Consider the following 15,114-nt stretch of genomic DNA (forward strand, 5'->3'; position numbering starts at 1 on the left):
TGAGTGCCCCCTTGCTTGTTTATGTACCACATGACAGTGGTGTTGTCTGTCCTTATTGGCAGATGACCTTGCTGAAGAGATCTTCCAAAGGCTTCTATTGCATGTATCACTGCCAACATCTCTTTTTGATTTATGTGCTGATGCATTTCCCTGGGAGTCCATTGCCCTTGAATGCATATGCCGTCCATGTGCGCCCCCCATCCATGGTCTGAGGCGTCTGTTGTTATATTCTGACTTGTTGGAGGTTTGTTGAAAGTCATGCCTTCGTTTAAGTGACTTGCTTGAGCCCACCACAAAAATTCCCTTTGCAGGCATGGTATGAGTGGTATTATATCTTCCAGGTTGTGGCTGTGTTGAGACCACAAGCTTTTTAGGTACCATTGCAGTTTTCTCATGTGTAGTCTTGCCAGAGGGATTAGAAGAATGCAAGATGCCATGAACCCCAGGGCCTGCAGGGTTTTCCTTGCGGTCAGGTGGGTTAGTTTTGCTAGGCTTTTGAAGTATTCTGTTAAATGCTCTTGTTTCTCCTCTGTGAGAAAGGCCATTTGAAGCTGTGTGTTCAGCTTTGCTCCTAGAAAAATAATCTCTTGGGATGGCAGTAATCTTGACTTTTGGATGTTGACTGTGTATCCCAAAGCCTGCAGCAATTGAATGACATAATCCAAGTGTTTTATCAAGGTTTGTTTGCTGTCTGCTTGTATGAGGTAGTCGTCCAGGTAAGGGTATATTCGAATCCCCTGGAGTCTGCAATGTGCCACTACTGATGCCAGGCATTTCGTGAATACTCTGGGCGCAGTAGATAAGCCAAACGGCAATGCTGAGAATTGATAGTGCTCTGTTCCTGCAAGAAATCTGAGGTATCTTCTGCAACTGTGTCTGATAGGGACATGCAGGTATGCCTCCTTGAGGTCCAGAGTAACCAGCCAAGACCCCTTGCCCAGCATGGGAAGAAGTTGCTGTAACGTCAGCATCTTGAATTTTGGCACCATGAGAAAAGTATTTAGAACGGACAAGTCCAAAATAGGCCTCCATTGCTTTTCTTTTCTTGGAACAAGGAACAGTCTTGAGTAAAATCCCTGGCCTTGTTCCTGAGGAGGAACCTTCTCTATTGCTTTTATTTGTAACAGCTTTGAGACTTCTCTGAGTGCCTCTGCCCTTTGATTTAGTGGCAGGTTTGGCATGCCTTGTCCTGTTGGTAAAGTATGGAAGTGGAACCTGTAACCTCTGTCTATTATCTCCAGAATCCAATTGTCCTTTCTTATAATGTGCCAGTTTCTTGAGAATAGAGATAATTTTCTGCCTAAAGGTGCTTCTCTTTGAGCCTTGGTAGGCGGAGTGATAGGTAAGTCATTGTGATTGTCCCTGTGGTGCAGGTGAAGTACCTGTGCCACTTCTTTGATTTTGAGGTTGCCACTGGCGGCCCCTGTAGGAGCCTTGGTATTGCCCTCTACCTCGTGCACGCCTGTTCTTTCCCCTTTGAAACTTTTCTGAGTCTGGAAAGGACCAATTCTTTGAAGGCCAATTCCTACTGAATCTGGGTGGCTGAACCTGGAGGAAATCTTTTACTGTCTGTACTGATTTTGCCTTTTCCTCAATAGATTTCAACACATCCTGAGCATTAGCACCAAAAAGCTTTTGTTTATCCAGAGGTGCGTCCAGGAGCTTTACTTTAACATGATCCGGCAGTGACTGTTCTTTCAACCAAGCATGTCTACGGATAACAGCCCCTGTCATAGCTGCCCTACATGAAGCCTCCAATGCATCATAACCACACTGAAGAAAATGGTTACTAACCTGCTGAGAATTATGAACCAAATCCTGCAATGTCTTTCTATCTATAGGCTCAGGAGAGGCTAGCTTTTTCTGCAAATCATCCAGTAAATAATCCTGGTACTTAAACATATGAAAAAGGCAGTTAAGTGACCTCATGGCAAGGGTGGTGAAGGTATAAACTTTTTTACCCCATCTCTCCAGGGACCTTGCTTCCCTGTCAGCTGGTAGTGGATTTTTGGCCGAGGAAGAAGCCACTCCTTTGGGGCCCTGTGAAATAGTTTCTAGATCCACAGATTGGGCCTTAAAGAGATGCTTGTGAGTGTCAGGGACCCTGTAATATCTGTCTGGCTTGACAGGAGCAGGAGGGAGAGAGAATCAGGGGAAGCACTGGAGTCTGAGAATACATCATCCAGGACATCCAAAACTGGAGGGATAGCCAAAGGTCTGTGCTGGGATAACTTGAGGAAGGTACGGAGCCTTTTCCTAGAATCAGAGAATTCCTGACCCTGCCACTTAAAATGTTCCCTCATGGAGTAGAGGACTTCACCGAAAGAAAAATCCACCGGAGGAGAGGCAGAGGGAATTGATTCCTCAGCATCAGAATCCTCATAGGCTTGGAAGGATTCTTCTTGGGTATCTGAATGCTCTGAATCCCAGAGGCTTCATCTGAAGAGAGGTTGTCTGCCTGCTCAGTTCTAGGCCTTTTTTCTGCAGGTGGCTGAGAACCTCTGTCTGGATGGGGCTGAGATCCCCTGATAAGGGAGATAAGGTCTGCAGCAAGAGACATGATCTGTCTATCCGAAGAAGGGGCCTGTGAGGTAGGCTTAGGATGGGCCTTGGCCTGGCTGGCGGCCTTAGCACGTGCAAAGGCCTTGATGGACATGGATACAGGAGGCCTAGCTGCCTCACGTGCAGGGGTAACCTTGTCCACAGGAATGGTGTCGGGTAGATCAAGAACTTCGGTTTCAGGAGGAAAATCAACAACCGGTGTAGTCTCCGAGACCAAAGAGCGAGTTAATGCGGTGTCGTCGGCCTGGAGCAGTTGAATAATCGCTTCCGAAGGAACCGAGGCACTCGCGGAGGGCTTAGGAGTAGTATCGGTGGAAGACGCGGGCCGAGGGTGTCGGTCCCGGTCCTTACGTTTCTTGGTAGTTTGTGCTGTTGGTTGTTCCGACGGCATGATGTAAGCGTAGGATTCGCCAAAAAAGTTTTCGGCAAATTCTGCCCGGCGCCTGAGAGTGCGCTTATTAAAGCAAGCGCAGGCAGCACAGGCCGAGACGTCGTAGTCTGGGCCCAGGCAAGGGAGGCAGTAAGAATGGAAGTCCTTATGAGGTATTTGTTTACCACAAGACAAACAATTATTAACTTTCTCAATTTGTTCGGACATCGGCTGAGGCAAGAAAAAATGTTCCCCAACGGGGTACTTAGCTTTTTAGATGACTTCGGTAACTGAAAACACAGGAGTTGACCGACCGGCACTTGCGAACTGCTTCTGCTTCGGGCACCGCGCGGCAAGAAAGACTGAAGAAGATGGCATCGGCTGATGCCTTTATACCCCAGCCGCTCTGACGTCGGGGAGGAGGCGACATCAGCAGACACCGGACCCAGACTTTGGAATCCGGCCGACCGAAGGGCTGCCTGAGGCAGGACAACCCATATGTCAGGACTGCAGTTGCATTCTTGAAGGAAATCTAAGATTGTACTTAAGCAGGACCAAATCTCCAAGAAAGTCTGAGCAGCTACTGGTGGCATTTGCTGCAGGATCAGAGGGAAAGGCTATTTCAAAGCAGACTATTTCAAAGTGGATAAGCCACTGCATTCGTTCCTATTTGCATGATGGTAAACCGGTGCCCAAGGGCATTAGGTCACATTCCGCCAGGGCTGCATCTACATCAGCGGCTTTTCTTAGAGGGGTGCCAACCAAAGACATTCTAGAAGCTGCTACTTGAAGTTCTCTTCATACTTTTACACAGCATTATCATTTGCCTCCCTTCTCCAAGTCCAGGGCAGGCTTTGCCACTGCAGTTCGGCAGGGCCTTATAGTCGGTCCTAATGCTATTTCCAGCCTCCCATCCATAGCTTTGGGATTCTACCCAAATGTAATGACTGCAACAGTGAAACATGAAGAACATAGTACAGTTATGTACACTTACTATAAATGCAGATGTTCGAGTTTATTCACTGTTGCAGTCCGGGTTACCCACCCACCATCCCCCTTTATTCTACAGCTTTTCTTTCTTCACTATATTCTACAGCCTTTGTGGTGTATTTGCTTTTAGATGAAAGTAAAGTTTATGTTGTGACAATTGCATGTATTTATAGTTATATATATATATATATATATATATATATATATATATATATATATATATATATATATATATATATACACACACACACACACACACACACATATATATATAACATTTTTTTTTCTCCCCATTTGGGGGGCACCTGACATCTGGGGCAAGAACAACTAAAGAAAATGGCGTCGGCTGCCTGTTTTACACCCCTGACGACCTGACGTCATGGAAGAGGAGACAGCAACCGACGCAGGACCCAAGACTTTGATATTCAGGCCGGCTGAGGGCAACCTGCCAGCAGATTACCCAAATGTAATGACTGCAACAGCGAATACACTCGAACATCTACATTTATGGTAAGTGTACACAACTGTACTTTCTTCGTGTTTCACTGTTGCCGTCATTACATTTGGGTAGAATCCCAAAGCTATGGATGGGAGGATGGAACTAAATAGCATTAGCAGTGGCTATAAGGCCCTGCAGAACTGCAGTGGCAAAGCCAGACCTGGATTTAGAGAAGAGAAGCAAATGATAATGCTTTGTGAAAGTATGAAAACAGAGCTCCAAGTAGCAGCTTCTAGAATGTCTTTGGTTGGAACGCCTCTGAGAAAGGCTGTTGAGGTAGAGGCAGCCCTGGTGGAATGTGACCCGATTCCCTTGGGCACAGGCTTACCATGATGCAAGTAGCAGAAACAAATGCAGTGGCTTATCCACTTAGAAATAGTCTGCTTTGATATAGCCTTCCCCTCTGATCCTGAAGCAAATGCCACCAGTAGTTGCTCAGACTTTCTTAGAGATTTGGTCCTGCTTAAGTAGAATCTTAGTTGTCTGTGTACGTCCAATGAATGCAGAATCCACTCCCCCTTGTTCTGCGGATTTGGGTAAAATGTTGGCAGGTGAATAGTTTGGTTAAGAGCCACACTGGATACCACCTTAGGCATAAAGGACAGATTGGTCCTGAGGGACAACCTGTCCGGGTAAAATGTAATAAAAGGCTCCACAGCCATGAGATCCTGTAGTTCTGAAACCCTTCTTGCTGAAGTGATTGCCAAAAGGAAAGCTGTTTTCCAAGATAAAAACTTTATATCCGCAGTAGCTGCTGGTTCAAAAGGAGGCAGGGTTAGTTTTTCCACCACAAAACTGAGATCCCATGCAGGAGTTGGTGATCTTCTGGGAGGCCTTAAATTTCTGGCCCCTCTAAGACACTGTTTTAGCAGAGGATGAGAAAAGGTGGACGGATCCGTGTTGTAATGAGCCGAGATGGCAGAGGCATGGATTTTTACTGAAGAAAAAGATAGGCCCTTGTCAAGCATCTCAGTCAAGTATTGTAAAATCTGAGGGATATTTGGTTTTGCTGTGTCCGTTTCTTGTGCTTGGTTCCAAGCACAGAATCTCTTCCATTTATCAGCATAAGATTTTCTAGTTCTAGGCCTTTTGGCTTCCAAAATGACATCCATCACAGATTTACTGAGAAGTGTTGTTTGAATAATTACATGATCAGCCATGCTGCAAGGTTCAGAGTTTGGAGCCGAGTGTGCAGAATTTGATTGCTCTGCTGAGACAGTAGATGAGGTATTTGAGGCAAGTACCAAGGAGGGAGTTGACATATTCCTTAGAATTGGGTACCAGTACTGGCGAGGCCAGTCCGGAGCAATTACGATCATTTTTGGTTTTTCCTGTCTGACCTTTAGTAAGACCTTGGAGAGAAAAGGCAGAGGGGGAAAGGCATAGACTGATAGGTTTTTCCAACTGAAGGACAGGGCATCCACTTTCCATGCTTGTCTGTGATAAGTCCTTGTGCAGAATTTATCCAGTTGATAATTTTGGGGAGAGGCAAATAGATCTATGTCTGGCTCCTCCACTTCTGTTACCATGCTGAAGATTTGTGGATCCAGTTTCCACTCGTGCGGGTCTTTAAGATTTCTGCTTAGGTCGTCTGCCAGAGCATTTTGTTTTCCTGGCAGGAATTGAGCTTGAAGATGTACTTGGTAAGTCAAGGCTGTGTTCCACAATGCCATGGCTAGTCTGCAAAGGGGGTAGGAATGTGTACCCTCCCCGCTTGTTTATGTACCACATAACCGTGGTGTTGTCCGTCTTTATCAGTAGTTGTCCTGGATGAAGTAAGCCTTTGAAGGCTGTCAGGGCATTCTGAACAGCTAGCATCTCTTTCTGGTTGATATGCAGATGCATTTGTTTTGAGCTCCATATGCCCTGAATGCATCTCCCCCACCAGGTGGGCCCCCCAAGCATAGTCTGATGAGTCTGTACTTAGTGTTTGGGTGGCAGGGGGTAGAGTGAATGACATTTCCTTGCTTTGGTGATTGGTCTCTGACCACCAAAGAAACTCCTGTTGTAAGCAGGGAATGAGAGGAATCATTGTTTCCAGACCGACAATGTTGACTCCATAAACATTTTAGGTTCCACTGAAGTTTCCTCATATGCAGTCTTGCATATGTAATTAGTAGAATGCAGGATGCCACTAACCCCAAGCCTGCAGAATTTGTCTTGCAGATAACTGGGTTTTTGTTGCCATCTGAAGTATATAGTCAGTTGCCTTTGTTTGTCTGGCATAAGGTAAGCCATCTGGGCAGTTGTATTCAAGCTTGCACCCAGGAATGTAATTTTTTGAGAGGGTACCAGTTGTGATTTATTTTCGTTTGTGTACCCTAGGCATGTTAAAAGCCTTTTTACAAACGCCAGACATTGAAGAATGTCTTTGTTCTCTGCTTGAATGAGACAGTCGCCCAGGTAAGGATAAATTTGTATGCTTCTTTGTCTGCAAAATGCAATTACTGGTGCCAGGCACTTTGTAAAGACCCTGGGCGCAGTAGATAAGCCAAAAGGCAGTGCAGGGAATTGGTAATGCATAAAACCTGCCTTGAAGCGGAGGTATCTTCTGCACAATTCCCTTATTGGGATATGCAGGTATGCCTCTTAAGTTTAGAGTCACTAACCAAGCATTCCTGCCCAGCATAGGCAGTAGCTGTTGTAGTCAGCATTTTGAATTTTGGAATGTCCAGGAACGTGTTCAAAATCGATAAGTCCAGTACTGGATGCCAGGCATTGTCTTTTCTGGGTACCAGGAATAGTCGAATAAAAACCTTGTCCTTTTTCCTATTCTGGTACTGGTTGAATAGCCCCCATATCCATGAGGGACATAACTTGTTTCTGAGCCTCTGCCCATTGATTTTGTGGCAGATCTAGCCAACCGTTTGGAATTGGCAAAGTATGGAAATGAAATCTGTACCCCTGGGATACCATGTTTAATACCTACTTGTTCTGGGTAATTAACTGCTAATTTTGAGCATGACGTGCTAATTCCCCCCCCCAAGGTGGCTGCCAAAAGGTAAGTGCTTGGTGATGGTAGAGGGAAGTCATTGAGACTGCTTACTGTAGGGTTGTGCTTTGTTTCCTACAGATTTTGAGATGGAGGCACCCCATTGCTTTGACCTTTAAGGACCCTGTGATTGGTATCTAGAGCCTTTTGAGTGCCTGGATTTGCCTTGAGAGGCTCTGTTGGACACAGGAAAGGACCAATTTCTAATAGGCCAGTGCCTACTGAATCTGGGTGGCTGCACCTGTAAGAAATCTTTTACAGTTTGCATAGATTTAGCTTTGTCTTCCATTTTCTTTAAAACCTCGTCTACCTTATTACCAGAGTATCATGCTGTAAAGGGGCATCCAACAATTTAGCTTTAACATGATCAGGCAAATTTTGCTCCTTGAGCCAGGCATGCCTTCTAATCACAGATCCAGTAACTGCAGCCCTGCAAGAGGCCTCCAAGGCATCAAAACCACATTGCAAAGTATGCTTTCCAACCTGTTCTGCTGCATGCAATCAGTCCTGTAATTCTTTATTTTCCGCACAATCAGAAATCAACATCATTTTCTGTTTCAATAAGCCCATAACATGCTGTTGATATTTAAGCATATGAAACTGGCAGTTTAAGGCCCAAATTGCCAAGGTTGCAGACGTATAAACCTTCTTTCCCCATCTATCCAGCGCCTTGGAATCTCTATCAGAGGGGGTAGGATTTTTGGCTGTAGAGGCCTTTACACCTTTGGGACCCTGTGAGATAGTTTCAGGATCAGTAGCAGGATTTTTGAATAGATATTTGTGGGAGTAAGGAACCCTGTAATATCTGTCTGGCTTACTAGGAGCCGGAGGTAGGGAACCAGGATCCATGCTTGATTCCGAAAACACATCATCAACAATGTATAATACAGGAGGTACAGCCAAAGGCCTATGCTGAGGAAGAAGGAAATCCCTAAGCCTCTTTTCTGATTCAGAGAAATCCTGACTCTTCCTATGAAAATGTTCCCTTAAAGTATGCAAGGTTTCTCTAAACGAATAATCCTCAGGAGGAAATACAGATGTGATGGATTCTTCTGCATCTGAATCCTCATAGGGTGGTATAGAAAATTCCTGATCAGAAGAGGAATCAGAAGAAATGGAAACCTGATCTGAAGATTCATAATCAGTGTCTTGCCTAGGCCTCTTAGCAGGGGGAAGTTGGGAACCCCCTGATCAAGGTAATTAAGTCCTTAGCCATTTTGATCATCTGTTTTTTACGCATAGGGGCCTGAGCACATGGCTCATGTGTCAGTTTTTTAGACTTAGATGTTTTTGATCTTGTTTTTGAAGCTTGCGTCAGTTTTATATAAAAATGTTGATGCCTGAAAACACGCTCAGAAGCCGGTGCCTGCTCAGCAGCTCCGGACCCATCCAAGGGAGAGACATCTGCGGGTTCAATACTATGAGAATCTCGTGGCATCCCGGACTCCGCATGGGTCTCGGTAGAGGCCTGCGACTCAAAAGTAGCGGGTATCAGGGGCTGCGAAAGCGCCTCACTGAGTACCGGCGACTGGCTTAGGAGAAGCTTCATTGGTTTTGGACCTCGACAGTCTGTCTCTGTCTTTTTCTTTGCATTTTTTGTGAACTCCGGTAGTCGGATTGCTAACCGATGACATTTCAGGGTAATTAAATCTGGATCCAAAATATTTTGAAGTAAAAATATACCGACGCTTAATAGTGCATTGGTTAAATCTAGCACAAAACTAACACCAAGGCACGTTATAATCTGGGCCTAGGCAAGGAATATAGTACAAATGAAAATCCTTATGAGGTATTTGCTTCCCACAAGTAATGAAATTATTAACTTTTACTGACATCGGTAAGGAGCAAGAAAAAGTTTCCCCAACGGGGTACTTAGCTTTAGTTGAAAACTTCGGTTCTGCAACTCAAATGTGAAAATTTCAGGAGTTGGCCGAAAGGCACTTGCGAACTGCTTCTAGTTCGGGCACTGCACGGCAAGAAAGACTGATGTAATGGTGTCGGTTGCATGTATTATACCCCTAACGACCTGACGGCATGGAAGAAGGGACAGCAACCGACGCAGGACGCAAGACTTTGTTAATCAGGCCGACTGAGGGCTACTGGCAAGCAGATAACTCAAATGTAATGACTGCAAGAGTGAAACACGAAGAACAAGTGATGCTAACAATCTAAGACCTTATCAAGTGGCGCAGAATATGGGTCAATATTATTCTCTGTAGCAAGTTAGCATTTTGAATTTGGGGACCATCAGGAAGGTGTTCAGAATGGATAGATCTAGGCTGGGGCACCAAGTGCCCTCTTTCCTGGCAACAAGGAATAGTCTGGAATAAAAGCCTTTGCCTGTTTGATCTTTGACAGGTTCTACTGCCCCTTGGGATATGAGAGTTTGGACTTGTTTCAATGCCTCTGCCCACTGATTTGGAGGGAAGTCTCGGTACCCTCTTAGAAATGGGAATTAGTTGGAGAATTTGTATCCCTGAAAAATTCTCTTTAAGACCCATTGGTCCTTTGTTACAAAAAACAATTTTCTTTGCAGAAGGAGAGGCTTCCTTCTAGATTTTGGTGAGTGAAAAGGGGGGAGAGGGAGTCATTGAGAGTTTTTGCCATAGAGAGATGGCTTAGAACTCCCTGCCTTTGGAGTGGAAGTGGTCCACTGTTTGGTTCTCTGCTATCCCTGGGATAGGAGTCTGGGTGGTCTATCCCTGTGGGGCTTACCTTAACCCGGTCTGCTAGGTGCAGGAAAGGACCAGTGTTTTGAGAGAAAATTCCTGCTGAACCTAGGAGGTTGTACCTGAAAGAAATATTTTACTGTTTGCATAGATTTTGCTTTGTCTTCCATCTTTTTAAGCACATCTTCTGCTTTTACTCCAAACAAGAGGTCCTTATCCAAGGATGCATCAAGTAATTTAAAATTGACATGGTCAGGGAGAGGTTGTTCCTTCAACCATGCATGTCTCCTAATGACAGATCCTGACACTGCTGCCCTGCTTGAAGCTTCTAGGGCATCATATCCACAGTGTAATGAGTGTTTAGTCACTTGACAAATAGAGTGCAGTAAATCTGCTATTTCGAAGTGGCACAGTCAGGAAAGGTTGACATCTTTTGTTTTAATAGTTCCAAAGTGAGAAAAGAGGATGAAAGGCCTGAAGAGTCAGCAGAAGAGTTCTCATCTCTTTGACAGTGATGTCAAATTTCAGTTGATGAGGAAACCTGACCTCCTGCACCATTAGGGAGCCGAAAGCTGTTCCCCATCCCACATCTTAAGGATCTTTGAAGAGCTTCTGACTGGGAAGAGGGTGGATGAAAAGCCAGCCCTGGACAGAGTCTCAACTGCTGAATCTACCACTAAAGTTCCTGCTTGACACATGGAAGAGGAGGAACTAAAAATTTGAAGGGGTGAGAATGCTGAAACTAAAATTACTTTAGAAATCACTGACGTTTTCCCATCTGGAGCCTGTCAAAAGGCAGCACAGGGATAGTGGAAGCTGTGAACCCCAGAGCTCTCAGAAATTCCCTTGCTGTTACTGACATCAAAGGAAGAAGGAACTGAAAAAAGGAAATAACGTTAGGTCCTTGGGAGGAGGCAAGGATGCCAGCATAGGAATAGTCTGGATTCCTGCACCCTAGAAAAACATGATCCTGAGAAGGAGTCAGAAAGGACTTTTTTAAATTTATAGTGAACCCCAGGCTCTGCAGAAGGGAGACTGCAAAATGATTTTGCAGCAAACTCTCTGGAAAACATGCCTGAAACAGGTCATTGTCCAAGTAGGGAAAGACTAGCCTGCAAAATGCAATCAAAGGAGCAGGCAAAGCAAAGAACTTGTCAGGAAGCAGAGAAATGTAAAAACTTCCTGACAAGGGGATGAATCAGGATATGAAGGTAAGCATCTTTGAGACCCAGAGACACCAGATAAGCCTGAGGAAGCAGAAGAGGTGGACAACATTCAAAAAGAGGGGACTTTCAGAAAAGTGTTTAGATGACAGAGGTCCAAAATAGGTCTCCAAGTGCCCTTTTTCCTGGGCAACAATAGAATTCTGGAGTAAAAACGCCCCCCCCCTCAGGGAAACTAGAAATTCCTGATGAGTTCACTAAGTCAAGAGATCCCAAAGCACCTCTGGAAAGAAAGGCAATTGTTCCCGAGGACACTGAAGAATGCCTATAAAAGGGGGAAGAGATTTCCAAACCATAAAATATCCTAGGCGGATAACAGGATAGTCAGACAGTACCTGGTTTGTCAGGAAAAGGAGACTTCTGTGGTACAGAAGTTTGGGTAGCTTTAGCAGGAGGAGCCTGCTCTCCACCCTTCTTACCCTCGGGGGAGGGTGAAACTGCCTACGAACAAAGGCTGACTTACTGTGGTAATTTCTCTGAAATTTAGGCACAGAAGAAACAAACACATGGTTAAGTTCCTGCAAGACTTACCCTTATCCTCAAAGGACTCAAACAAATCAGCAGCAGCTTCACCAAGCAAGTGTTAGTTGTAACATCAACTTAGCCTTAATATCATCAGGCAAAGGTTGAAACTGAAGCCAGGAATACCTTCTCATCACAGAACCAAAGGCAGCAGCCCTAGAAGTATCTGCTGTATCATAACTACACTACACTTAATGGAATGGCGAGCTATCTGGGATGAAGTCCCAAACAGAAAAAGAGCAGAAGTCTTCCCTTCAGAGTCTGGGATATCAGAAATTACCTGAAAAGCCTGGGAAAGAAGAGCCAAAATCTAACTGGACATATGGGTCTGATAACTGACAGCCCTAAAAAGCTAAGGTAGCAGAGGTACAAATCTTCTTACCTAGCCTTTCTACAGTTCTGCTATCTTTACCAGAAGGAAGTAACTTAGGCAGCAACTGAGATGGCTTGTCAGAAGCCACAGACACCACAGAAGAGTCAGCAGGACACTTATATAGAATTTACAGTTCTCAGGAACCTTATAAAACTTATCAGGTTTTTTGTGGGCAAAGGGATGGGAAACAGGAGCCTTAGATGCAACAGAAAAGGCATCCAACAAAGCAGCCAAAACACGAGGAACAGCAGAAGGTCTATGATAGTCCATTTGCAGGAGCTTGTAACACCTCTGCTGTACCTCAGAAACATGGGCACAATCACATTTAAAAAAAACTCCATCATTCTGGAGATAGCACCACCAAAATAAGTTTCCTTGGAAGCAGTGCCAGGACTAGTAGATTCCTCTTCATCAGACCCACAGTCTAAAGGAGAGTGGATCTGACATGAATAAGCAAGGGGTTCCTCATCTGAATTCACCTCCTCCTGGGCCTTTAAAGGGGAGTGGAGGACCGGGGGGGGGGGGGCACAGAACCCACAAGGAGGTTTCAAAGTGATCAAAGCATTAAACAACCCCTGAGTAAAATTCTGCCATTCACTCTGTGGGTCCTCAGTAGCTGGAGAAATATGCTTAGACTTTTTCTTTAAAGGGACGTCCACCTTATAAAACTCAGAAGACTCCGACTCTGGACTGCATTCAATAATAGTTGTTGGAACTTTCACCCTGATCAAAATATGAGGAACACCCCTTGGAAATAAATAGTCTGTGTGGTTCCCCCTGAACGTCTAAAGCAGATATCTGCAAGGCCACCAAGGACATGCATAAGGTTGGATCCATGCCAGCCTCCGAAATGGTCATGGCAGAAGACTCCAACAGTGGAGCTGGGTGAAGCTCCAAGCTTTCACTTGCTTGGGAGAGATGTCCTGCAGAGGCTGCACAGCAGAAGAATCAGACATAGGCTTCTTGGCCTTCTTCACTGACTGCTGTCCTTCGGAGTGGGAGGTTCCTTCCACTGTCTCTTTTGCAAAAACTTGGAAGGCATTAATTCTCCAAATACAAGGTCAAGGAACAAAGCAGACTATGTAGAGTCTTAAGAACAAAGGCCTGAAAACCTAAACAGGATGTATGGTCGTGGGAAGTGCCTGGACAAAACAAGCACTGCTCATGAAGGTCTTTCTGGGGAATCTGCCTCCCACACTGGCATTTACCCTTCTTGTATGACATGAAATTCCATAAGCAATAATACAAAAAGAAAAGAATATGATCAAAAAACCCAACAGGGCAATTATCTGAAACAGCTTGGTGAAACCCAGCAACAGAACGGGCGTTCAGACTGAAAAATCAAGAGAAGGGGTTCGGACTGGCTACAAAGAATTCTGAGGATGGTACATCCGGGCATCACCTTTATGCCCTATGTTATGCGAGGAACATGTGTGCGGCGTACGACTTACCTTAAAGCAAGCTAAAGGCTTTGGTATACTTAGGCTGCCCTTGGGCAGGGGATCCCTATTGTAAAGACTACTGCAACAGTGAAATAGGACATCAAAAATTACACTTTTTTCTTAAAAAAGCAATTTTTAAATTAGTGACTAGCTAAAGCAAAAAACTAACATTCAGCTCTGATCTACCAATGTCTGTACAGGTGTTGAAAAAATGCATGCATGAGCACTGCATCTACCAGTGAAATAGAAAGATTCATGTTCATAATTCACTTAACCAACCAATTATACTTGCATCAAGTATTTTCTTTTTTTTTTTTGGGGGGGGGGGGGGGGCAGACTATCTCAGGAGAAAAAAATGCTTACTAGGTCTTTACAATCTTGTGCTAATTCATCTATAAAGGATTCTTATAGAAGACACTCACCTGCTGTACAGATGTGACAAGAAGAATGTGGTGCCCAGGCAATGCCGTTGACACAAGCTCTGTGGTTGTTTAATCTAGCTACTGGTGTGCAGGGGACACGGACATCCAGAATTACTACCTATACAGAAGACAAAGAACAATCACATATAGTACGCACAAGTAGCACTGTGTAAAAAAAGGCCAACTACTCCTTTAGTCAACAGATGCCAATATATTGCTGTTGTCATTTGTTAAAAAACACAAAACTCTGAACTTTTTCATTAAATGTGTTCTGTAGCATACTTTACATGTTTACATAGGTGTGACAGAATCAATGCATTTTACTATAATTGTTGGCAACCATTAACAGCCCACTGAGACACTTTCAAATACAACTAAAATACAAACTTGCAAGTCTTGTAAATGCCAAAAAATAACAGTTGGAGCAGCAGAGTGATGCAATACTATCTTCAAAATATATTCTGATGATATCCGATAGGAAAAAGGTGGAGGAAATCACAAACAAGAATTGAAATAAAACATAGTCTAATTCACTAGCATTTCTCAAGTTGGGTCAGCATGCACATCATGCCAAATGCATACAATTTGATGCTGCTATATCCAGGAAGTTATTTCTTTACCCCTGGTTTCAATATCATTAATGTGTGGTTTCAGAGCAGGTGTACACCAACTGGTGGATCATTCTAAACAGGTTAAAACATGTAAGTATGCAAGGGCAAGCCTTGGCTACATATTTTAATTTGGTTTAGCAAAATGAACAGGTAATTTCCTAAAAAGTACTGCCTGCCTTAGAAATCACAGCCTATTAAGGTTCAGCTACCATGCAATTATTCACATTTTATCAGCATGTTTGACGTGATTAATAGGGGTTTAGATCAGTTAATTAAAAATCAAATACTTAAGACAGCAATTTAATCACAATTCATCCAAACAATAACCAAAGTAATTCCAACACTCCTTACTTCCCAGTAAACAGAAAATAAGTTACTCAGCACTTCTAAGGCATCTCTGTATATTACAGTCTCAAATACATTTCTCAAAATGCATATA

The 15,114-nt window shown here is 44.1% G+C and overlaps 1 protein-coding gene across 1 annotated transcript in view; it reads right to left on the reverse strand.

Moving 5' to 3' along the window:
* The window catches only part of DCAF7 (DDB1 and CUL4 associated factor 7), a 917,581-nt gene that overhangs the window by 228,440 nt on the left and 674,027 nt on the right, over positions 1-15,114 (reverse strand). Inside the window, exon 6 of the mRNA XM_044054955.1 lies at positions 14,065-14,182. Within this exon, the coding sequence (XP_043910890.1) occupies positions 14,065-14,182 (118 nt within the window). The remainder of the gene's footprint in view (positions 1-14,064; positions 14,183-15,114) is intronic.

Source organism: Protopterus annectens, chromosome 13.part0 (assembly GCF_019279795.1).
Source record: "Protopterus annectens isolate FY-2018-M chromosome 13.part0, PAN1.0, whole genome shotgun sequence".
NCBI classification, from domain to species: domain Eukaryota; kingdom Metazoa; phylum Chordata; order Ceratodontiformes; family Protopteridae; genus Protopterus; species Protopterus annectens.